This window comes from Globicephala melas, chromosome 12 (genome assembly GCF_963455315.2).
Source record: "Globicephala melas chromosome 12, mGloMel1.2, whole genome shotgun sequence".
NCBI classification, from domain to species: Eukaryota; Metazoa; Chordata; class Mammalia; order Artiodactyla; family Delphinidae; genus Globicephala; species Globicephala melas.
Window position 1 is genome coordinate 89,248,614 of NC_083325.1, and position 26,150 is coordinate 89,274,763.

At 48.7% G+C, this 26,150-nt stretch overlaps 1 protein-coding gene across 5 annotated transcripts in view; it reads right to left on the reverse strand.

Annotated features, from left to right (window-relative positions):
* The window catches only part of SNTG2 (syntrophin gamma 2), a 198,877-nt gene that overhangs the window by 81,977 nt on the left and 90,750 nt on the right, over positions 1–26,150 (reverse strand). For all 5 annotated transcript variants that reach the window (XM_060309458.1, XM_060309456.1, XM_060309457.1 and 2 more), the window contains 4 exons: positions 24,022–24,065; positions 23,868–23,909; positions 15,864–15,951; positions 10,538–10,629 (listed from right to left, as the gene is read on the reverse strand). In XM_060309458.1, the coding sequence (XP_060165441.1) occupies positions 10,538–10,629; positions 15,864–15,951; positions 23,868–23,909; positions 24,022–24,065 (266 nt within the window). The remainder of the gene's footprint in view (positions 1–10,537; positions 10,630–15,863; positions 15,952–23,867; positions 23,910–24,021; positions 24,066–26,150) is intronic.

The following is a 26,150-nucleotide window of genomic DNA, read 5'->3' on the forward strand; positions in this document are numbered from 1 at the left end:
ACAGCAATACAATAATTTAAAAGCAAATGAACCTATCTGACAACAGGTTACTGTTATACTCTTCAAATTGAAATCATTATTATGATAAGATGAAAAGTATCTTATGAAACACGAATGATGGAGTAACAACAGGGCCTGGTTCTTAAACGCTTCACTGAGTGGTGGTAAATCAGGCCAGTGTGGAAGCCAAGCGAAGATTTAGAGCTACCAGAATCTACTTAAGACACAGGTCAATGAAACGCGGATGCACAGGATGCAAGTCAGAGGAGTGTGCAAGTTTTTAGAAAAACGTGATATTATTAAACAGGACTGGGGGGCTTCAGAGGTGGAACGACGCCCTAATGGAATCCTACGACCCGCAGAGCTGAGGCACCAGTGCAAGCAAAGGTGCAGCACTTCCTGTGTCAAGATCATTAGGAACAGACCTGGTTCATGTGAAAAAGACGGCACAGAAATTACACGAGAGAAAAATGACTTCTGAGTTACAAGAGAGAAAAATCAACATCTCGTGAATTGATAATGGAAGAGAAACAGATCCATTTCAATAATAGTTACTTGAGCCGTTCCATCAGGTTCGAGCAGGGCTCCAGGACCAGGTCATGGAGTTGAGTATGCACCAGCTGTGTCCCCTTCCTGTGTACTAGCAGGCACGATCTGTTTCCCTCCTATGTGCTAGCATGCACTAGCTGTGTTTCCTTCCTATACGAGCAGGCACGATCTGTTTCCCTCCTACGTGCTAGCATGCACTAGCTGTGTCCCCTTCCTGTGTACTAGCAGGCACGATCTGTTTCCCTCCTACGTGCTAGCATGCACTAGCTGTGTCCCCTTCCTGTGTACTAGCAGGCACGATCTGTTTCCCTCCTACGTGCTAGCAGGCACTAGCTGTGTCCCCTTCCTGTGTACTAGCAGGCACGATCTGTTTCCCTCCTACGTGCTAGCATGCACTAGCTGTGTCCCCTTCCTGTGTACTAGCAGGCACGATCTGTTTCCCTCCTACGTGCTAGCATGCACTAGCTGTGTCCCCTTCCTGTGTACTAGCAGGCACGATCTGTTTCCCTCCTACGTGCTAGCAGGCACTAGCTGTGTCCCCTTCCTGTGTACTAGCAGGCACGATCTGTTTCCCTCCTACGTGCTAGCATGCACTAGCTGTGTCCCCTTCCTGTGTACTAGCAGGCACGATCTGTTTCCCTCCTATGTGCTAGCATGCACTAGCTGTGTCCCCTTCCTGTGTACTAGCAGGCACGATCTGCGTTTCCCTCCTATGTGCTAGCATGCACTAGCTGTGTCCCCTTCCTGTGTACTAGCAGGCACGATCTGTTTCCCTCCTACGTGCTAGCAGGCACTAGCTGTGTCCCCTTCCTGTGTACTAGCAGGCACGATCTGCGTTTCCCTCCTATGTGCTAGCATGCACTAGCTGTGTTTCCTTCCTATACGAGCAGGCACTAGCTGTGTCCCCTTGGGAAACGAGTTACATTCTTGTGCCTCAGGGTTTTACCTTCTCCCACACAAAAAAGGTAATCATGACAGATACGTAATATTTAGAAAGATTCCTGCTATGTAATAACTACTATGTAAATTGTTGTTGTTAATACTATTATTAGTAAATAGATCCATATATATAAGGAAGAACATTAAGGTGACCCACATTCTTTCCTTCTATAGATAGTCATTGCAGCATTTGGCACATATCGTTTATTTTCCAATGCCTTTGTAAATTATTGTGTTCCTCACTATATACGCTTTTGAAAATTAACATGATGTGTTTTCCAGTCACTAAACAATCTTGGTAAAATTCATTTTAAAACACTGAACAATCTCATCGCATGAATCTATCCCCACATAACGAATTATTTCCCCATTACTGAGAAGCCAGACTGAAGCCACCTTTTCTTAAGCACATGTTGAATGTGCTCTGAAACACGGCTTGTCATCCGTTCCTGGGTGTGGAACTGCTATGTCTGAGGTGTGAGGATCCACAGCGGTGTCAGCACCTGCTGCCCGACGCTTTCCAGAAACGCTGCTGCACTGCACTCGTCAGGCCTCGTCAGTCATCCCCACAGAAAACACAACCACAAGGCCAGCTTTTGTGGGGACCACTTTGCAACGCCCTCTGCCGAGCCCCCAGGTCAGGACCAGTGGAGTCATCTTCGCCTGAACTTTGCTGAACCTCTACACACCGGCCACCAGTTCTGACTCTACCTTCTGGGAGACCAGTCCTTCTGCCTCGCTGGCCCATTCGTGGTCTGTAACAGACCTACTGTTTGTGTATAACTGTGCTATTTTTGCCTAAATTCCTTGGAGGTGAGGTAGCTATTCACGGTCTTCCTCCAAATAACCCTTCTCAAGTTTTAAGATGATTCCACATTATTTATTTAAATGTCTTTCTAGCAGCTTTTCTCCTTCAATCTGCTACATTAAAATTTTTGTTGTATTTGATATATACAGAGTGTAATACATATATTCTTATGTACACAAATCATAGAGGAAGTTATGAAACATAAAACTAAAACGAAGCCCCCTGAAGCTCCCAGGGGACTCACAAATTAGAACATCGCCGCTGCATCCCTCTGCGTCCTCCTGTCTTCCCACGTGGGCACGGTTGGCCCCCATCTCCCCCATGACCAGTACCCTGAACCCTGGAGCCGACGCAGTTTTCATAAAGCCCAAAGACGATAAAATGCGAAGGGGGGATTCTTTAAGAAAAAGAATACGAAAGTAAGGCATACACAAGAGGAAATCCAAGCGCACTAAGAACTGCTAGTAAATCTTTCCCCAGCAGAACTGCCCTCAGCTGGAACACAAACAGTTGCCCAAACACCACCCCATGGGACTAGAAGTGTGATGCAGGGGAAATCACAAACGTTACAGAAACCTGAGACCACCTGGAGACACTGCCATCTGCTCCCAGGCCCCCAGATGACACTTGTGACTTCTTGCCATTCTGATGACAGCCGTTCTGACACCGTGAGGTAGTATCTCATTGTGGCTTTGATTTGCACTTCTCTGACGATTAGTGACATTGAGCATCTTTCCATGTGCCTATCGACCATCTGTATGCCTTCTCTGGAGAAGTATCTATTCAGTCCCGCTGCCCAATTTTGATTTAAATCGCCTGCTTTCTGCTGTTGAGTAGTATGTATTCTTTCTATATATTTTGGATACTCACTTCTGGTCAGGTACACGATTTGCACATATTCTCTCCATTTTCATTACGTTGATGATTTCCTTTACTGTGCAGAGGCTCTTTAGTTTGATGTAGCCCCACTTGTCTATTTCTGCTTTTGTTGCCTTTGTTTTGGGGGTTAAATTTTTAAAAAAATCATTGCCAAGACCAATGTCAAGGAGCTTACCATTTATGTTTTCTTCTAGGAGTTTTATGGTTTCAGGTCTTATGTTCAAGTCTTTCATTCATTTTGAGTTAATTTCTGTCAGTGGTGTAAGACAGGGGCTTAGTTTCATTCCTTTGCATGCGGCCATCAAGTTTTCCCAACACCTTTCATTTATGAGACTATCCTTTTCCCCGCTATATATTCCTGACTCCTTTGTCATAAATTAATTGCCCATACAGGTGTGAGTTTATTTCATGGTTCTCTATTCTGTTCCATTGATCTATGTGCCTTTTTTATGCCAATACCATACTGTTTTGATTATTATATCTTCAAAATTTAGTATGAAATCAGGAAGTGTGATGCCTCCAGCTTTGTTTCTCTTTCTCAAGATTGTTCTAGGTATTTTTGATCTTTTGCAGTTGCGTATACATTTTAGGATTGTTTGTACTGTTTTTTTTTTTGTAAAAAAATGCCATTGGAATTTTGATGGGTATCCCACTGAATCTGTAGATTGCTTTGGTTAGTATGGACATTTTAACAATAGGTTTATTCTTCCAATCCATGAGCATGGAATATCTTTCCATTTATTTGTGTCTTCTTCAATTTCCTTCATTAACGTCTAAAAGTTTTCAGGGTACAGATCATTCATGTCCTTGGTTAAATTTATTCCAAGGTATTTTTTCCTTTTTATGCAATTATAAATTGGATTATTTTCATAGTTTCTCTTTCTGATAGTTCATTATTGTGTACAGAAATACAACTGATTTTTGTAATAGATTTTCCATCCTGCAAATTCAAGGAATTTGTTTATTAGTACTCAAGAGTCTTTTAGTGGAGTCGCTAAGGTTTTCTCAATATAGTACCAGGTCATCTGCAAATAAAGACAATTTTACTTCCTTCTTTCCACTTTGGATGCCTTTCATTTCTTTTTCTTGCCTAATTGTTCTGGCTAGGACTTCTAGTACTATGTTGAATAGGAGAGGTGAGAGTGGGCAGCCTTTTCTTGTTCCTGACCTTAGAGGAAAAGCCTTAAGCTTTTCACCATTGAGTACAATGTTAGCTGTGCAGTTGTCATTTATGGCCTTTATTATATTGAGGTATGTTCCCTCTATATACAATTTGCTGAGTTTTTTAATTAATTAATTAATTTTGGGGAGGGGGCTGCGTTTGGTCTTCACTGCTACATGCAGGCTTTCTCTGGTTGCGGTGAGCAGGGGCTACTCTTCATTGTGGTGTGCAGATTTCTCATTGCTGTGGCTTCTCTCGTTGCGGAGCACAGGCTCTAGAAGAGCAGGCTTCAGTAGTTGTGGCACGTGGGCTCAGTAGTTGTGGCACGTGGGCTCTAGAGCGCAGGCTCAGTAGTTGTGGCGCATGGGCTTGGCTGCTCCGCAGCATGTGCGTTCTTCCCGGACCAGGGCTCGAACCCATGTCTCCTGCATTGGCAGGCGGATTCTTAACCACTGTGCCACCAGGGAAGTACGCCTGAGTGGTTTTTTTTTGATCATGAAAAGATTTCGAATTTTGTCTAATGATTTTTCTGCATCTATTGTATTAAGATACTCATATGATTTAATCCTTTATTTGTTAATGTGGTACATCATGTTGATTGATTTGGAGATACTGAACCATCCTTGCATCCTCAGAATAAGTCTCACTTGATTATAGCATAAGATCCTTTTAATATATTGTTGAATTGGGTTTCCTAATATTTTGTTGAGAATCTTTGTATCTGTGTTTATCAGGGATATTGGCCTGTAACTTCCTTTTTGTGGCATATTTGTCTGGTTTTGGTATTAGGGTACTGCTTGCCTTGTAAAATATGTTTGGAATTCTTCCCTCCTCTTCAATTTTTTGGAAGAGTTTCAGAAGGACTGGTATTAATTCTTCTTTAAATGTTTGGTAGAATTCACCAGTGAAGCAATCTGGTCCTGGACTTTTGTTTGCTGAGAGATTTTTGATTACTGATTCAATCACCTTACTAGTAATAGGTCTGTTCAGACTTTCAGTATTTCTTCATGATTCAGTCTTTTTAGATTTTATGTTCTAGGAATTTATCCATTTCTTCTAAGTTGTCTAATTTGTTGGCATAGTATTGTTCAGAGAAGTCTCTTATGATTTTTTGTATTTGTGTATCAGTTGTAATGTCTCTTCTTTCATTTCTACTTTTATTTATTTGAGTGCTGCCTTTTTTTCTTGGTAAGTCTAGCTAAAGCTTTGCCTATTTTATCTTTTCCAAAAAAACACCAGCTCTTAGTTTCACTGATATTTTCCATTGTCTGTTTAGTCTCTATTGCACTTATTTCCATTCTGACCTTTGTTACTTACTTCCTTCTATTAACTTTGGGATTAGTTTGTTCTTCTTGTTCTAGTTACTTGATTTATAGTTTTAGGTTATTTATAAGAGCTCTTTCTTATTTCTTAACATATGCATTTATCACTATGAACATCCCTCTTAGAATTGCTTTGGCTGCTTCCCATAAATTTTAGTATGCTGTATTTCCATTTTCATTTGTCTCAAGATATTGAGACTTCTACTTTGACCCACTGGTTGTTCAGTAGCATGCTGTTTAATCTTCACATATTTGTGGATTTTTTGGTTTTCTTCTTGTAATTGATTTCTAGTTTCATATCACTGTGGTCAGAAAAGATGCTTGACAGGACTTGAATCATTTTAAAGATTGAAGTAAATCTGTGGCTCTTAACTATAACTAGTAAATTCAGTCTATGTATATTGATTTTATTACTGCTATGTCTGTACTCATATCTACCTCCTTAAGTTTGGCTCTTTCGTTGTCTTATTTTTCTATTCTTTTTTTCTTAATGCATTTTAGTTAAGGATTTTTTTGTTATTGATTTGCTTTTTTTCATTTGATGTTTTATTTTTCCTGGTGTTTTATTAATTTGTGAAGTGTCTTAACAACAGTAGGACTTTAGAATGCTTTACATCCAGTCCACTCACTCTGAACCACATACATTGTTTTCAGTATTCTGTATTTGCCCTCTTATCTTAACCTAAGATATTAGACATTAACTTAAGTGATGTTATTACTTTCTGCAGAGAACATTTGTTTAGATTCACATACATAGTCCCCTCCTTTAATCTCCAACTGCCCTTCTGGGATCATTTTTATTTTCCTGACATGTGGTCTTTAGAAATTCTGTTACTAATATACTCTTTCAGATTCTCTTCCTATGAACAAGTCTTTATTTTTATCTTGTTTTGGAAGGATGGTTTTGTGAGGAACACAAAGATAGACTAGTAGTTATTTTTCTTGTCTCCATGATTTTGAAAATATTATTGGGCTGTTATCTAGCTTCCATTGTCACTATTGAGAAATGTGCTGTTAATAAAATTGTCATTGTTCAAAGTGATCTATGCTTTCGCTAGTTGATTTTAAGATTGACTTTTGGCAACAAGGTCAGACAGAAGAGTACGACCCCATCCACATGAAAGTCAAATACAGGTAAAATTAATCTATAGTAATTGAGGTCAAAATAATAGTAATTTTTTGAGGGAGAGGGTAGTTTGAAAGTATGGTGATGTGCTATATTTTGACCAGGGTGCTATAACATTTATTGAGCTGTTTCTTCAGAGTTGTATACTTCCCTGCATGTGCCTTATACTTTAATTAAACAGTTAAATATCATTCACTCATTCGTTATCTCTGCCTGGGAGACCACCCCTCCTCCCATTTAGAAGACTCAATTCAATGTTTAACTTATGTGCTTATTTGTTTAATATTTTAAAATATATTTTGTTTATTTTTCTTATTATATCTGCTTTTCTTTTGCAACTACTATTTATAAGTTTCATATCTGTTTCCTTATAATTTCTGTAAAATCTTGTTTCTGTTTTGATATATTGTTCCTGTACACTTTTGAGCATTCAATTCTCTGTAATGACCCTAATCTTTTGAGTTAATCTTTTGAAATTCTTAACTCAGAAAATCAGGCATTTACTGTCATAAATTCTTTGTTTTTTAATTGTAGCTCCTTATTTATATTTGGTAAAGTTTTCTGACAAAGGGAAACTAGTCAGACACAATTTAGCCTTGCATCTGCCACAGGTAAAGCAGAGACATTGGCATCTGAAGTCCCTCAAAGGACCGGGTCAGCACCCAAGTTCCAAGCACACCAGGTGAAAGCACCAGCTATCTCTCAGGAAAAAGGAAAACATTTTTGGAAAATCAGGTAATCAAGGAATAACCCCTCTATGTTCCCTCTGTGAAGGCAAACATGAACACTAACCCACTAACAAGGGAGCCAGAACGGGACGTGCAGGAGTGTGGAAACAGGGGTGGAGGGAGAGAAGGACCTGACAATATACACATTCAGCTGAGATGAGTGACACTGATGTGAATGAGACTTTTTGTTGTTATAAATATTCAGTACGTTTTCTGACACGAAAATAGTGCAGTATGAGCACTGAACTTAGAATCTTAAGGTGTGTGAGCCGTTCCTGGGTCTGGAGGAGAACGTGGGGCCTGGGGGTGAAGCCATGAGCAGACTCCTTCTCATGGAGGGTAGGAAGACGGAGAAGATGTAGCATCTGGGGAGGGAGCAGTTAATAATTTAGTTTCAAGTGAGAACCCAGGGAAGTTGTCAAATACACAAGGCAGCACTGGGAGTGGCTCTGGGAATCACAGGCAGAGTGAAAACGCACTCTATCGGCTCCCCCTCCTCCACAAGCAGGGGTTACAAATGTGTTGGGGGTCAGGGGCACACAGTCATGAAGGGGAAACCCAGCCTCCAGGGCTCCTGTGATTGTAAGCTGCTCTGAACTTGGCAAACTCTGCCTCTTGCTCCATCACGTCTGGTCCTGGGAGAAGGAAAGTGATGTGAGCATGTCTGAAAGTGCAGCCAACGAAAACTGCCTAAACCCTGTGTCTGAGGAAGGTTCCAACTCATTTCCTTTGATAAAACGAACTGCAGAGTGGAGCCCATTTTCTTCTCCAATCCAGAGATACGGTAGATCCTAGTCTTCCAAAGACTAAAGCTTTGTGGTCACTCCTTGTACTCAACGTGGATTACATACAGTCCACAAGAAAAAGGTAAGTGAGAGAGAATGGACAAAATACAAAGACGTAGGACGTTGTGAGACAGCGTAGGCTACAGCGACAACATTTATTATAAATACAGAGTAAAAAGCAGTGTGGTTCTGGTATTGATATTGCAATCAGAATACAACCAAGGTCTCAGCAATCAACCCAAGACCAGGAAACGTGCTGTGGTCGCAGTGACCGAGGACATGGGTTAGGGCAGCCGGTTACCCGGGAAAATGAACCTGGGACCCAGCCTTTCACGTGTTTTACAAAAGTAAGCCTCATATGCTTTGGAGACCTGAAGTGAAAAACAAAGCTTAAAAATATTTAGGAAAAGAAACACAAGGAAACATTTTATGAGCTTAGGATAAGAAAGGATGTCTTGAACCAGATCCTAAAACCACAACCTCTACCAGAAAGAAATGGACACACTTGGCTACACAGAGATTAACTTCCATTTATCAAAAGGTAGCGTAAATATAACGAAACGCACGCTGTAAATTGTGAGAAGAGATTTGAGACCCAAATTCAGCAAAATATTAATCCCAAGTGTGTATGGAGATTCCCATGGGATCAGGAAGGAAAAGACAAACAGCTTTACAGGTAAAGGGGTGAAAGTGGACGCACGTCCCGGAAGGGGAGAAAGCAAAGTTACCGCAAGAGGAGAGGCAAACAGACCTCCCCAGCCAACCTGGGAGCAGCCACCAGATACCCCTGTGCTTGAGAAAGTGAACCCAGAGCATGGAGTCCTGGGAAGCCACGGCCACCTGCAATGCCTCCTGCTGCTGGGACGGCGACCTGGGACAGCCGCCTGGGAAAATAAGGTGTCGTTGTTTTGAAAATCAGACACTGGCATCATTGTGCCCAGAAATCCTAGCTCTGGGTCTGTAGCCAAGAGATATTTATTAGCATGTTCACGGCAGCCTGGTTTCAGTTGACAGCAGATGAGTAAACCAAGAAACAAAAGCCAAGTGTCTAGTGATGACTGATAATCAGTAAATAAACTGCAGTATATTCACACAATTAACTATAATACAGAAAAAAACAAACAAGCGAAAAAGAACCAGGGACCTACATAGCATCTGTGGATCTCAAAATCATAATAGCAGGTAAAAGTGTAAATCCCAGAAGGCTATGACAGAGTAACATTTTATAAGCCTCAAAATGAAATGGTATATTTTGGGGATCTATACACATGGATAAACTTTTTTTTTTTTTGACAGTGACAAACTCGAGATTCAGGATGCTGTTTATTTGGGGAAGGCCAGAAAATGGGATATGGGAGTGACACACAGGCGGCCGTATAAGCTGGGGACAATGTTCCTAGTACCGATTTGAGTCTTGAGTTCAGGGACATTTGTTTTATTTTTCTGCTTCATAACTCACGTAGACCCTAAACGCAATTTTTAAATATCAAGAACTATATTAACGGGTTAAAAATGGAAAAGAATGGTATTTTAAGAATGGACTGTGCAAACATGAATCACTTCCTCTGGCTCCGCCTGCCGGTCAGGTAGGTGGTGGTCGGACGGTGCGAGCGGATATGATTTCCAAGGAAACATTTTTTCAAGCTGCTTACAGGAGTCTAACCCGTATCCACTAACGGCTCAGTGGTTGAGGAGACCACACCCTGGACGCTGGCTCTTGTCAGGGCCCACCCAGCCGGGGTCTGGGTCAGGCCAGCCCTCCCTGGGGGAGGGGCAGCCGTCCACACCCAGGTCCCCTGCAGCCCTCTCTTTCTGCTCAGCTCTGGTTTTCTTGGGAAGGTGAAGATTTGGAGGATGACGGAAACTCACTGCAAATACACAGCATCACGCTTCCTAGGTGATTCCATTAACCTGGAATGAACCCCTTTCCTGTGAGTCTGGAGGAAGCTTCCTGAGGACAAACCCCGGCAGTTCCCACCGTCAGGTTCCGAGGAAAACTGGAGCCACGACTCCACATTCTACCTCAAAATGACGTACTCAGGCCTGTTCGCGAGATACTGTGAATTAGGAGCCGAAAGCACCCTACGGTGAAAGACCAGGCGTCCACGTGGGAATTACGCGCACGTAAGCACACCCTACACCCATGTTTGAACCTCCCTCTGAAACGGGCAGCGAGGGCTTTGCTAAATCTGCCAGGGGAGCTTCTGGTTAAATCAAAGGTGAGCACGAGCGAGCTTACTGTGTTGCTGGAGTTTCCGTTCAGATGCAAACCGCTGTCAAAGAGGGGTGAGGAGGTCCCGCTGCCGGGCTCGCTAGACGGTCCGGGGGACCCTGCAAATCAAACAGAGACTCACTGCAGATGGAGCCACCAGAGGAGTCGCAGCGCGTTACCTGCAGGTCCACCTACGGGGGTCGCCTAGGGGGGTCCCCAGACAAGCCCCCGGGGGAAGCAGCTGCTGGTACGGGCTGTGCAGCCAGCGCTGGCCCCTCGCCACCCGCCCACCATGTGGACGCCCCCGTCTGCACCCCACAAAACGCCTGGCAGAAGGAGGGCAGGACCAGCTTCTCGCCAGGGCCGCACCAGGTCCAGGTGCAGAGAGACGCGGCCTCTCCAAGCCGGTCCCCTGGCCCCGGGGGCTCCATGAACCTGCCCTCCCCACCACTAGGATAACGATGCTAACTTCCCACACTTATTCTTGACTTTCCGATGTTAATTTTTACGTTATTTATTTGTTTGACATTTTCGGATTATCTCTGCACTGCAAGTTGCTTTAGTGAAAAATAGAAGGACCAATCAGGTAAGTTTGAGGAAAGTGATATTTATGAGAAGAGGAAGCAGCTCTGGACTGGGGAGGGAGCAGGGAGCCGCCGTTGGGCCTGGAACACGGATGAACAGAGGGTCCAAGTCGAGCGTCTGTCTCGGGCAGGTCAGAGCCCTTCCCGAGCACAGTCCTCTTTTCAGGAAGTACAGGGATGGAAAGGGATCTCCGTCCTGTCGCTCCAGCACCAGGCGGGTCCTGTCCCCACCCTTCCGCCACCGCTCAGCCCCCGCCCCGCCCTCCACTGCGGCCCTGGACATGCCAGGTGAGGTGGGGCGGCACCAGCTGCCCCCAGGCCTCGCCTGAAAGACCAGCGCTCCAGGTGGACAGCAGGAGGGGCAGCGGGCCCTCAGCGCACATCGGCCCTGACCACGTGCCCAGGACCCCTCGCGGGACCCCAGACGGGTGCCAGCGCTGCAGGCAGAAGGAGGTCCGCGTCCCCTCCCCGAGTAGGGAGCCCTCCTCCTGACCACGACGCACCAGCAAGACCGACTCGGCGGCCCCGGGCCCCAGGTGCCGCCATGGGCAGGTTCACCCGCCGCCCTCCTGACTCAGCCGGCAATTTCAGGGAGAAGCCAGTGACCCCGCACCTCCCGTTACCAAAATGGGCGACGGGAAGGACCCCGATGGGCTGTGCAGGGTCAGGGGTGCCCCGGCCGCAGCGGGTGCCAGCCTGATACACGGGTCCGTCATTTTCTTTTAGCTTGAAAATTTTCAAAGCCAGCGTTAGCCTTCAAAAGCCAACTACTCGGGGGATAAATCCCATTAGGCAGAGGCTCCAAACTGGCAGGTGAAGCTCCGTCTGACCTGCAAATCGGTTTTGTCTGATCAAAGCCAAGGCACTGCATTAAAAATCCAGACTTCCCTTTCTTGGAAAACGACAAAAACCTTTACTGGGGTAAAGCTCCCAAATGACAGTAAACGGCCGGAGCCGAGGGGTTTCCCAGCAGGCGCCCCAGCCCTCCCCGTCCTGTCCTGCCCAATCTTCTCCATCAGGTCTGAGGGTCTGCAGCACGCGTGTCACCAGCATCCGTGTCGCTGAGGACACGAAAGCCTCGTGACGTTGTTGTATTTACTACTTCGACACACAAGCCTCAGGTGTGCTTGTTACTTATTATTATCACCAGTTCACAGATGAGGAAAGTTAGTGGGATGTCGTGCAAGTTACTTCAGTGACGTCAGTTTTCTCCTTGAAAAGCCGTGAATGCGTTATGGGCTCACCTTCAAAGCAGCCGGCACAGTTCAGGTCCAGCAGATGCCCCAGCGACCCAATTTCCCTTTAAACGCCACGCAGGACAGCCAGAGCTAAACCTCTCAACAAAATCAGATAAACCCATGGGTCTCCATACTGATGCTTCCAGGCCACCTCCATGTCGGCGACCAGCTTCAAGAGGGAGGCTGCGCTCCTTCACGTCCTCACGACCCCGCCCGAATGTTTTCTGGCCGGAATATGAGCGTGGGCAGCTTTTCCGTCCACCCGCTCTGGGGTGCTGTGACACACGTGGCACCCTGACTGTGCAAATTCCCTGCTGTGAGAAGCGGAAGCACCTGGGAAATACAGTAAAGGAGACCCTTACTGACCCCTGAGTAAAGTCCAGGGCCTGTTACGGGTCACCTGGCTGCTTGAGGACGGGAAAGAAACACTGAGGCGGGCGCGGCAGCAGGACAAGTGGTAACAAGTAGGCAATGCTTCCTGCTTCCACACTCCTAAGGAAAGAAGCACGTGAAGCTGACGTGGAATCCGACGGATGCACTTCTGTGCACCCACCCCCACCCCCGTGTCCACAGCGTCTGTAGAACACTCCACACCGCAGCCCTGCAGGCGTGGGGATGGACTGAACAGCTCCAAGAAGGCTTGAGAACATGACAACGACTTAACTCTGCTTGAACGGTCGTTCTCACTGCATCTGACCACCCAGCTCCCTTCCCGTTTTCCTAACCCTCCAAACATTCTGCGACCAGCTCCCCACGTACAGAACTGCTTCTGGACCCAGAGTCTGTTCTGCCAGCACCTCTACCTACTTCTTACTACATCTTCTATCTGCAGCTCCTTCCTGACGGCACATGTGTTATTCCCGTAACTAGCTCATCAGTAACTTGGGAGCGAAATCAAAATATTTCTAATTTCCTTCATTCGCCAGATGCTCTCACTGGAGGGACTAACTCTGCCAAATCAACCCCGAGGGGCGGCTGAGTGAGCGAGTGAGTGAGTGGATTGTAACCTGACAGTCATTCATGCGCTCTAGGCTTCTATCAACTTACTGCTGGTGAATGAGCATCTTTTCATCTATATCCCAAAAGAGAAATCTGAACATTGTAATATTTGTTTCTGCTTATCACTACTTAAACCCGTTATTTTTAAAAAATCAGTGTCAATAATTATTAATAATAAAAATAGTTAGTGTCAAGAAACAAATACTGGGGGCTTCCCTGGTGGCGCAGTGGTTGAGTCCGCCTGCCGATGCAGGGGACACGGGTTCGTGCCCCAGTCTGGGAAGATCCCACATGCTGCGGAGCGGCTGGGCCCATGAGCCATGGCCGTTGAGCCTGCGCGTCCGGAGCCTGTGCTCCGCAACGGGAGAGGCCACAACAGTGAGAGGCCCACGTACTGCAAAAAAAATAAATAAAAACAACCAACTACTGGAAAAGAATACAACACAAATAGCTTCAACGAGTATTTACAAAAACACCTAACCTAAAAAAATGAGCTGTGATCTATAGCAGCTACACTGACCTCGTGCAGGGCTGGTGGGGTGTGAGATGGAGGCGTGGAGGCAGCGTGGCAGGTCCTCAACAATCCAACCCAGACTTGCCGTATGACACAGCACCTCCACTCGCAGGTGTGTGGCCAGGAGAACTGAAAACACGTTCACGTAGACCTGTACATGAACGCACACACCGGCATTGGCACAACGGTCCCCAGGTGGAAACAAGCCACCTGCCCGTCGGCTGATGAAGAGAGAAACAAAACATGGTCTCTCCAAATAATGGAAATTATTCAGTTAAAAAAAGGAATGAAACCCTGCACACAGGGTACCATGTGGATGAATCTGGAAAACATGCCGAGTGAAGAAAGCTCACACGAAAGGCCACACGCTGCACGGCCCCAGTTACGTGAAGCGATCAGAACAGGCAAATCCATGGGGACAGAAAGTGGATTCGTGGTGTCCAGGGGCTGGGGGAGGGGATGATTGGTACAAAGTTCCTTTCTGGGGTGATGGAAATATTCTGGAATGGGGCAGTGGTGACGGCTGCACGGCACAGTGACAAATTAAGAACTGCCTAAGCACGCACCTTAGAATGGTGAATTTTATGTTATGTGACTTCTATTTCATAAAAAGTCTGAGTCTGAATTTGTGCAAAATAATCAAAGTCGGCACTGACTGTCTCCAGAGGAGACCCCTCCCGCCTCCTGTGCCCTCCCGGACACACCGTCAGGTGAGGCGCCCGCAGGAGAGATGTCCAGGCAGAGCCGTGCACACGCCCCCCGCGGCTACACGATGCTGTAAACTCACACGCGCCACACACCTGGGCCCCAGGCGAACGCTTGGGATTGGCTGTCCATGGGCCTTTTACCCTCTTCTGGAAGAATAAACTCTTGTGCTGTGTATAGCATTTATTTCTCTTTGAACGTGTGGCCTGATTTCTCACGTTGGTCTTTTTAGAAGGCAGGACGTGTGATGAATCCTACTGATATATTTTCATACCCATGGGGGGATTGTCAGTTTTTCTTAGATCAGTGAGCAGCATGGTTTCCAGGTTGAGGTCTGATGGGGACAAACATCGAGCTGCTGAAACCGATTTGCTCGGTTACTCAGGAAGATGGATGGGAGCAGGGCCAGAAGTTCAATGGCCCTTTTTGTGACCGTGGATTCGAAGGTGAGATCGGGTCTCAGCAGCTGCCGTGGCCCCAGAGGGCTGGGCCAGGCCCAGGGGCGGCAGCGGAGGCTCCGACAACAGGGGAACGATGGAAAAGAGAGAGAAGATTCCAGCCATAAGATCAGCCCAGGAGAGAGGCTGTTCCTTCATGTGAGAGAAAAAGCCGGAGAAAGAAGGGGAAAGAGAAGAGAGGGGCTGCCGCAGGGGGAGGGCCCCGCTTCCCCGCGAGCCGGGACAGTGGGCTGAGCCACAGCGGAGCTGCAGCCCCTGGGCGCGACCTCAGCCCAGAGCCCCTCTGGTTCCAAGGTCAGCACCCGACAGAGGCCCTGCCGCTACGTCAAGGAAGGACGGGAACTTCATAAACTCTGCAAAGCCATCCTCCCGAACAGAGTCAGTCACAACACCTGTTCTGATCCACTTCCCGGCTGGATCACGTCAGGTCTAATAGAGAGTTACAAGCTCTGCAGGAAACACGGGCGCCGGTGACACGTCACGGTGCAGACTTACCGTTCTTTCCTCTTTTACATTAAATACTTCTCATGCCAACACAGACATCTTAAATACAAACTTCGTTCCTGTATGTGTGCATGTGCGTGTGTAGGTAAATACAGTCACAGGGAGGCGACCTGAGGAAGGCGACTTAGTTAATTCATCGACGAAGCGCCGTCTGGGGACGCCCTCTTGCAAAAGTCTGTGGACGGATTAAAGGGTAGGACGTCTTAGGAACATGCAATGCTGAGGCGCTCTCTGCGTCTTTCCTCTCTCGGAATATGAGCTCAGGAAACGATCTACACTCCTGCCAGTGCCGTATCGTTTGCATAAATAATGTGCTGCGTGGCACCCTTGAACTTGTCCCCTCCCCCTTACCTAATGGGAGCTTCAGAAATGATGGTGCTTCCCTGAGATACTCCACAGTGACGGTCACTTCATCGCCGGCATTTCTCAAAAGATGCACCTGTCAATGTGACAAAAGACAGTTACTCTACCATCACAAAGTGACCAGAACAGAAATAGAAATAAATCCCTACACGTCTCGCCTGTCTCCTGAGAATTCAATGTTCACGATTACCTTTGAAACTCTGGAAGTCCTGCGAGCTTTACCTGCCGTAACAAAAGGATGGCTGCATGTCCCCAGGTACAGGACTCTGGCGCCTCAGCTACACACACGTTCACACGTCAGCAGAGGTTTGAGGCCACGCCCCCTGCACACTCTACCCACGCCATCCCGGAAACTCAAGTCATGTGAGAAACCCGCGTGGCGCGCAAACTGACAAATTTCAGACGCTGGCAACACACGCCAGCTGGTTAACTGTGACGCTGCAAACCGCAAATATGAGCTTCGGAGTTTAAACGACATTTTAATTTTGGAGAAACCAACGGGCAGCACTTCGCCCTTCTCGGCTGCAGCGTCACCATCCCCACGGTTCCGGCCCTTCCCCTGTAACCCAAACAGCTCATTCCTTTAGCTCTAGGATCAGCTTTTAACGCTCAACGTTTGCCTCGTTTAAGCAAACGTGATTCAGACACATTAGCCAAAGCCCGGAGTAAGAAGCTGTACGTGTTCGCGCCCCCAGCGTCCCATCGGGAACGCGTGCAATGCTGCCACGCGGCCCCGGCCCTCCTCTGAACACGCCCCTGCTGACGACCTGCTTCTGCCTGGAGACCCACAGAAAGGCCTTTCCCGTCACCCCGGGGACGTTCTCCGTGCCCCCGAGCCTGAGCTCCTCCCCTTTGCCTCGGCCTGTGAAACCCGCCGAACGCCCCAGCCCGGGCCAGCCAACGTGAAGTGGCCCCCCGCTCATCTCGCATCCGTCCGTCCTCCTCTCCCCGAGGCCCTGCGTCCACAGCCTCCTGCGCCACGGGCGCCGGCGTGTCTCTTCCACGTATCAAATCTCGTGACCCTGAGGCCTTTTCTCCATTTCACGCCTCACCAGGCGGTGCCCCGGGAGCCCTGAGGCGAGCCTACCCTGGCGCCCCTTCCCGAAGCCCCCTCGTCTCCTGCTGGGTGGGTGCAGGTGCAGACACGGGATGAAACGCCCCAGGGTCTGTCTTCCCTAAGTCAGGGCTGCCGCCCACGGCAGCGAGAAGGGGAGGGCTCAAAGCCTCCCACCAAACCCAGCAACGCGGCCATGAGACGGACGCTCTGCTCGGACGACTCAACGGCTGGGGCCCAGCTGGGACCACCCTCCGGCCGGCCCGAGGCCCCGGAGACAATGACCATCGCCTCAGCTCCTCCAGGCCGTCAAGGGCAACGGGGCCCACGCACCTCCCCCTCCGAGGGCGACCCAGGGCGAGTCTCACAAAACTGTGGTGTCGTTGCGCCCTCGTCTCCTGCATCGAAGGGACCCCGAGCTGCAGCGCCGTCCTCTCCAGATGTGGCTGCTGCGGGGTGTGGCTCACATCTGAGTGGGGGCCGGCCGCCGCCGCCCAAGAGCCTGCCTGTCCTGGGGCTCATGGAGCTTTAAATTTAAGACCAGGGTGTCACGTGGACAGCACGAGCCTGAGATGCGTGCCCCTGTGTGGAGTCAAGTTCTCCCGCTGCTTCTGTTATGTGGGTCTGCCCACGTGTGCGCACGCACACGCACACACACACCCACCCCTATCTCAATAAGTGAGCATATATTTAACAATTTTACAAGTCTTCCTGGAGATAAAATGGAGTTTAAAGCATTAAAATCTATCTAATCGAGGCTAATTAGCCCCCAGAAGACTCGCTCACATGTTTACACGGCTCAGGCCTTCAGCGTTGTTCCCCAGGCCCTCGAAGAAACGTCACTTTGGACAAGTTAGTTGTATCCGGGAACAACAGTAAAGAGTGAGGCAGGTGCACCTTTGATGAAAGAGTGGGCTTAACTTCAACGTGTTATTAGTTTTCAAATCCCAAGTGTCTGCCCTGCCTTGATGTTTCCAGACTTTGAGATGCTAGGACAAGGCAAAGGTTTTACTGCATCGCCAGTTTCTTTTTTTTCAATTTAGTTCCAAGTATGTATGTGTGTCTGAGAAAATATTTTGACCACTGACCATTAATGCCTCCGAATTCAACGACTGATCTCAAAGCTATGTCTGCCCCTCAGACCACAGCCTTCGGACTGACGGGTGTCGGGAGGGACCTGACTCCACGCTCGGCTCTGGATGGCGGGGCCCCTGCTCTGCCTCAGAGCGACACGGACTTGCCTTTGCATCTATTTAAGACCAGCGATTCCGGCACCTTCCCGCCTGCGTCCCTGTCACCAGGCACGTCTGCTCTGCTCTGACAACGTAGGTGCAGGTTCCGATTTCCCACCTCTGACTCACCTGCTGGGCCGCCAAGTTTACCGGTGAGTCAGACATATTTCTTTTTTAGGAAGGATTCAGCTCTTGTATGAATCTTCCCCCAAGCTTTTAAAATGCTGCTCGAGCCATCTAAACTGCTGGGTGTCTCAGGTAAACGACTTGAGCTGCCACGACAAAAAGCCACAGGCTGGGGCTTGGACGACAGACACTCTCCGCCACAGTTCTGAGGCAGAGCCCGCGGTCAGGGTGCCGGCCGGGTCAGGGCTCTGGTGAGGGCCTTCATCCTAGCTGCAGACGGCCACCTTCTCGCTGTGTCCTCACAGGCACAGAGTGCGCTCTGGCGCCTCCACCCCCTTACACGGACGCTAATCCTACTGGACGGGGCCCCACCCTCATGACCTCATCTCCCTGGATTCTCCTCCGAAAGGCTCCTCTTCCTGACGTCATCACCCGGGGGTTACTGCTCCAACCTGTGAATCTGGGGCACAGACACTTGGTCCAGGACAGGGGCTGGCAGCCTTGCGGCCTCAGAGCAGTTTCTCCAGGGAGTCTCTGAAGTTGTCTCACCCGGGACGCCTTCCAGGGAGTGAAGAAATCATCCCATATGGTTATGTCTGAGGAGCCAGCACAGCTTTAAAATGTCATAACTGAAATATGATGACTGGATATTTTAGAACAGGAAGTAACAAACAGATACACGATGAAAGCATGGGTGTCTTTCACATGCCAGAGCCCTGGATGGACACCTCAGACACGCGGCTACTGGTGTATCTTGCGTGTCCTTCCGGAAATCGTCTACCCATTTGCAAGAATGCCTTCTCTCTTGAGGGCGTTTTGGTGACATCGCAGAATTCACAATTTGTGTGCCTTTTGGCCCCGTGCCCACACGTGTAGGTACGTGACCACGTGGGAACAAACAGGCACACGCAGGAAAGCACACTACACCACGTGTGCTGTCTGTCCTCTTCTTTGGCCGTTTTCACGTCAGTGGAACCATGTCCACTAGACAAATCACTCTCTTTGCCTAAAATCGAATCTGCAGTTCACCCCACGTAAGCACATAGACCTGTCCTGCTCCTTCACATACAAATACATAGGCTCACACACACAAACACATAGGCTTCCACACACACACACTCACACACACACACACACTTGCACCTGCTGGCCTGCCAGCCCCTTGGCCGTCGCCTGCGGGGTTGGGTCCCCCCTCCGACCCTCCCTAACACCGCCACTGTCGACGTCTGCCAATATCCCCCCATCCTCTATAAAATGACGTGCGGAACCGGTGACGGCACTGTGAGAGCAAAGCTTCCAGGCGCCGGGTCTGCGCTGATGCCTGGACACCCAACACCTGCCCTGGTCCACCAGTCAGAACAGGAGGCTGATGTCTGCCAGGTGATCGGTGCCCTTCGTCCTGGACCCACCTCACATCGGTCCCTAACACACCCTGTGGTTCTCCTTCCCTCCCCTGAACAGAGGTTGAACAGACATATCCCCTAACTGGTAGAATCTCCAGGCTACTTTCCTGACTCAGGCCTAGCAGGCGAGAAGGGTCAAGTGGGAGCCCCCAGAACCGCTTCTCTGGGGTCAAACAGGAAACCACAGCCGTGCTGCACGGAAGACCTGGAAGATGCGGTCTCCTCCACCCTCCCAGCCAACTTGGGTACTGGGCCCCGCAGAAAGCACATGAATTGTCAGTAACAGCCGTCCTTTACTGTAAGTATAAACACACATAACTACAACGGCAACCGTGGCTCCAGGTGCGTTCTCCTTCCCAGAACAAATAGAACACGTTCGTGGTACCTGGGCTACAACTACAGACACAGCCAACGCTTCCCTTCCCTGGCGATTCTGGCTGTCAGCAAACGCCAGCAGAGGCAGCAGCAATAGTGGACCCTGACTCTCCTGCATCCGGGCCAGGCCGGTCGTCCGTCTTTCTGTCACCCCGCCCCCAGCATCTCACCAGCCCTCGCGGCCCCCGGCTGGTCAGCTGCGTCGTGAGGCTGTGTGTATTCAACTTGCAGGGACATGAGGCAACACCCTAGAGAGTCTGTGAAGACGCGGGAGTGTCAGAGCGGGAAGTGGCCCCAGAGACAGACAGGGGGCTGGGACTGGCACCTGTGACGTGAGAACGAGTTGCCGCAGGAGCGCCCCTGCCGCCAAGACGGCAAGGCCTGCTGGTGGTTAGCTTGGATCCTGATGGGGGCGTGGCCCACAGCTGGACACGCTGCCCTTCCCACGCACCTAACGGTCGTCGTGCTACCGACGCGGTGACGGCTCTGCACTGTATCCACGCTGCCCCGGGCAGGCGCCCTGCCACCCGGGCCCGCCGCCCAAAGACCTCAGGTGCCGGAAGTGTCCGTGGCAGATGGGATTCTAGGCGGTGTCTGGAGGAGGCTAGCGGGATAATCACACACATAGCTTTGTGTTTGCTCTCCTCGTGGAAAAGCTCCTACCTGGTTACTGGGCTCAGGGGGGTCTGGATGCTCGACCGTGGTCAACGCTACAACACAGAGTCCCGTCCATCAGAGTTTGAGTGTCCTCTGTCTCCCAAGGCCATAGGGGCTGGACACGTGCATCTCTGCTACCAAGGGCAGCCGTTTATACAAGGCCGGCCTGGCCCGGGCCCCAGGGGAGGAAGTGGGCACGTGAACAGGAGCCAGACTCCCCCGCCCCCGGTGCTCCTGCACCAACGAAGCCCCACAAGGCACACCGGAGACGCTACTGGGAGTTTAGATCCTCATTCCAATGGCTCTGAACCCTGCTAATTTCGAGGCCCGGGAATTAGGGAGCAGTGATGCTGAACCAAAGCTACGTCCGCTGAAACCTCTGCGGGTGTCAGGTGACTCTCATGCACATCGGGGTTGAGAAGCACGTCTCTGAACAATTTGCCAACTCATGCATGAGAAAATACTGTTGGTCAGTTATCTGTCTCTCTATTTCTCTATCCATCCACCCAACCACCCATGTTCTATCAGCTACCTGTCTGTCTATCTGTCTACCTGTCTATCTACCTACCTTCTATCCATCCATCTTCCCTCTACCTAACCTACTTATTCCAGCCTGTTTCTTTCTTTCCATAGCACTTATGTTCCTTCCAACAAGATGGAACACTGCCTTAACCTCCTGTGTTCGGGACAGTTTCTCATATGAGCAGAGACTGAGAGAAGGTGACCATCGCCCAAGGAGGGCAGACGTGAGGAGGTGGGGGGGCCGGGAGTAAGCCGGCTGCTGCAGGGAAGAGGAAGTCCGGACAGCCCAGGGCCCGAGAGCGGAGGCTCATCCTTGAGGGCAGAGGCCTTGCTGACGCCTGACGGATGCTTCGGTACCCAGGGGAAGGAGGGTCCACACGTACTTGCCAAACGACCTGGAGAAACAGGCGACCGGCCTCAGCTCCCTCAGGACACCTTCTATCAAATGCAGCTGCGAGCTGCTGAGTGACGGCCCATGAGATGCCGTGAGCTGGGGGTCTGGGGGTGTGACGGCCTGGCTGCTGCTTGGAACAGTGACCTGGAAGGTTCCATTTCTACCATTTATTAAACACAAGTGAAGACTTTATTTCTAAGGGTTCTTGAGTTCAAAATCACCAGAACTCAGAATCTGTCCTGAGATCTTAGTGATGACCGAGCTGCTGTGCATGAATGAAATGTGTATAAAAAGGACTCATTTCCTTGAAAAGGGCGGCTCGTAAAACAGTCTGTGAAGTTTTATCAGTTAGGGCAGTTTTTAATCAATGGTTTTCGTGGGACTTAAAACCCTGGCCTGCCATCTGGACTAGAAGTTAATTTAACATTTGAGATATTTTAAAAAAATTCTGAGCATGTTGCATAAAAATGAAGTTCTGTAATGTTTCTCGTTCTGAGACCCTTCAGGACGGAGCGCTGACCCCGCTCTGACTCCCACTGGACATCGGTCTGGGTTCTGCTGCGGGGACTCTGCTGCCAGGTCTCCTGCCATACGTGTGGGCCTGGGGGTCCCACAGGGGGACCAGCTGCGCCCGCGCCACCTCCCGCCAGGCATCCCTAACCTCTGCACACAGGTGAGACTGAGTGATTTTCCAAACATCATTTTTCCTTCCTCTCTGAATAGTGAGATGTCTCAGAATTTGCCCAATAAAATTATGGAGGGCTTCCCTGGTGGCGCAGTGGTTGAGAGTCCGCCTGCCGATGCAGGGGACGCGGGTTCGTGCCCCAGTCCGGGAGGATCCCACGCGCCGTGGAGTGGCTGGGCCAGTGAGCCATGGCCGCTGAGCCTGTGCGTCCAGAGCCTGTGCTCCGCGGCGGGAGAGGCCACAGCAGTGAGAGGCCCGCGTACCGCAAAAAAAAAAAAGAAAATTATGGAAAGTTTACTCTCTGCCACGTCGGCTACGATATTGTATGTTGATGTGGATGAGGACACACGGTGTATTAAAAAGAGGGAAATAAACACATTTTTGTCGCCGAAAAGCAGCTTTTCCAAAGCAGGAGCCCATATACAGGATGAGGCTCATTTTTGTGGGTCTTCTGTGTGGAGCAGAACTGACTTTTCTTCTTTTAGGATTAAGTGAACCTAGAATCTACTCTGAAAAGTGAGTTTCACAGTGTGCAACTGTGATTTATGAGGTCTTTTACAAATTTAATATTTTTACGAAGTTCGTAAGTCTGAAGAGCTGAGATTGTATGTCAGTAGCAGTGTTCCAATCATGGCTTTTGTGTCACAGAAGACTGTAGACTTGTAATTTGATAATTTGGTCCAAAAAGTATATTTGTATCAGTCAAGTATTGGAATAGCTCCATTTATAAGCTTTACACATCATTTACTTAATTTAAAAGTCTTTCTTTTCAGATGAATGCTTTTTACTTTCCCTGGGCCGGGATAAAGTTACCTAGGTGTACACTGTCTCTTTTTGAATTACTATGTGTTTTCTCACCTTAAGAAAGCAAACTTTTGCAGAGATTGAAAAATAACCCAAATGTTAAGTTTAGAAGTAAACAGATGAGAGCACATCATCCACTTGCACCTAAACCTAAAACTGCAAGTCCCTGAGACCAAGAAACACGTCATCCCACCTGCGAATCTTTCCTCCGTGCCTGGAGCAAGTTAAAGGAATTCTTCACCTAGTTAGCGACCTACTAATACGCTGTGTTGGAGCCTGACCTGACCTTGGGCAAGGTTCATGTCTGGAAAGGGGTGCTGGGGCGGAGCCTGTGACCCCCATGTCCACAGGCCAGCATCCCAGACACACACCAGAGGCGAGCGTCCCGAGACGTCCTCCAAGGCGAGGAGCACACAAAGCCAGAGGGAGCCGGTGTGCGGACCCTCACAGGCTCCACTCCGGTCACCCGGGCGGGGTCCCACGCCCTGAATTTCAATCCTCCCATCTTGAAAATAGCAGCCACCAATCTACCTTTTATAGCATCGGAGAGGACCCATGACGTGTGGACTGTGAAGGGACGTGGCACAGAGGGCCCTCTGAAACACGACTTGCTAAACTTTCTAAGCTTTTCTGAAGCTCTGTGTCTATGAGTACACTCCGTGAAATGGACTTTCAGAGAAAAAAATAATAAAAGGCTATCTAATAAAAAGAACAAAAGACATAAAATATCATACACTTACCACTTCTTCGTGGGTTGCATTTTCTACATTAATGCCATTAACCTGAAAAGATGACAAATTAAGAATTTTGAGGATAATAATTGATGAGTCTCAATTCAAAACTAACATGAACTAACATGCAACAGAGCCAAGGACTGAAGTTTAAAATACTGACCTGGAGGAGGGCGTCCCCTACGAATAACATCCCTGTCTGGTGGGCTGCAGGGTCGCAAAAGGGGCAACAGTGTTAAGAGAGATTCAGAGACATCGTGCTCCTCCTGGCAGTGGTTTAGGGTCAGAGTTCGCAGCAACTGGCATTGTGCGTGTGCAGGTGTGAGTGTGTGCACAGGGAGTGTGGGTATGTGTGAGCACACGTGTGCGTGTGGTATGTGTGAGCACACATGCGTGTGGGTATATGTGCGCACACGTGTGCGTGAGTGTGGGTATGTGTGCGTGTGTGGATGTCTGTGCACGCAGGAGTCTCTGTGGGTGAACATGTGCATATGTGTGCACACGCTTGCATGCGTGACGTGTGAGAATGTGAGCACGTGTGTGTGTGTGCGCACATGCACGTGTGTACACAGTGTGGGGAAACGCCAACAGCACAGCCACAGCGCCCCCCTCGCCCGGCTGGTGAAGCTAAACATTCAGCTAATTTTAAGCACATTAAGAGAGTTACTTTGTAAACGCACAGCCTTGTTCAATGAGAAGCACAAATGTCACTTCCTCCTAATGAAGGATTTCATTACATGTGTGGAAAGTCTGATCCCCGTTTTTCATTAAGTTGACACAGACAATAAAATAGGAATCCCAGAAGCCACTCAGCATTTTCCCCTTTCTCGGGAACACATTTACATAGACTGCTTTAATTAAAGAAAATGTGCCCAGAATATTAAAGGAAAAAGGAAAGAAAACCTTTGTATTGTAAAGTTTGAGTATAATCTCTACAGCATTATTCCACTTCACTTTTCTATTCTCATAGAGGCAGAGAGATAACTCCTTTCAATAAGACTGAACGAATTCACACCAAACGTAAAGCATTTTGCAGTGTAAACCCTGACAGCTGTTTTTTCTCTTTTGTTACACAAGTGCCCGACTCCAGCTCTGCTCCCCTCGACGAGTCTGCCAGCCACACCCCAGACAGAGCCAGGGCCCCGGCCCCTGCGCCGCAATGAGGCCCCTGTGCTTTAGAGACCTTGGTTGATTTCAGTAACTGACCATTTGGCCCCTTGTTTTTCCTCTTCCTGTGCTTTAAATTCCCACCTTTATGTTTAAATTCACCAATAAAGAGTGATCCCGGGAAACCCCAGACCCCGGCCTCGACCCCAGTGAAAGCAGGACCCCGGGCCTCGCGCTCTCTGCTGGCAGCCTCCATCTTGCCGTGTGACCCAGGGTGCTGTGTGATTTCTAGGTCCTGTCAGCAACGAACCTTTATTTTTTCAGTCCCCTCATGGCTACTGCTGGAGGCATTGTACGACCATAATAAGAGCCACAAGGGCTGGTCCCGCCACAGCACGGGTTAGAGACAGGCTGAGCCCTGCAGAAAACACATTTTCACAGGTTTTTTTGCCTTCCTCTAGATTTGTTTTAATTTATAAGTCTTTGGTTAAATATTGGAAATAATAAGTTATTAACACTGGAATTCTTTAAATTCCAGGTAAATATTTAATGTCAATTGTTAATATTAGTTCTAGTCATTAACTAGTATTAAATTTTATTGAAAATAAAGTACAGTCTTTATATTAATGAATTTAATGGTATGGTTTTAGGTAATAAAGTTCTCATTTACACTGAGCCTTTACCCAGAAAACCTCTGTCACCCACTAGGTGAGATCTACACTCCCTCTAGCTCCACACAGGGGCCCTTTCAGAATCTCCCCCATCTCTGCCTCTATCTCTGTCTCTGTCTGTCTCTCGGACTCTGCCTCTCTCTGCCTCTGTCTCTCTCTACCTCCGTCTCTGTCTCTGCCTGTCTCTCTGTCCTTTCTGTCTCTGTCTCTCTCTGCCTCTGTCTCTGTCTTCTCTGTCTCTCTGCCTGTCACTCTTTCTCTCTGTCTCTGCCTCTCTATGCCTCTGTGCCTCTGTCTCTCACTGCATCTATCTCTGTCTCTATCTCTGTCTCTCCCTGCCTATCTCTCTGTCTCTCTGTCTCTCTCTACGTCTGTCTCTCTCTGCCTCTGTCTCTGCCTCTATGTCTCTGTCTGTCTCTCACTGCTTCTATCTCTGTCTGTATCTCTGTCTCTCCCTGCCTATCTCTCTGTCTCTGTCTGTCTGTCTCTGTCTCTGCCTATGTCTCTGTCTCTC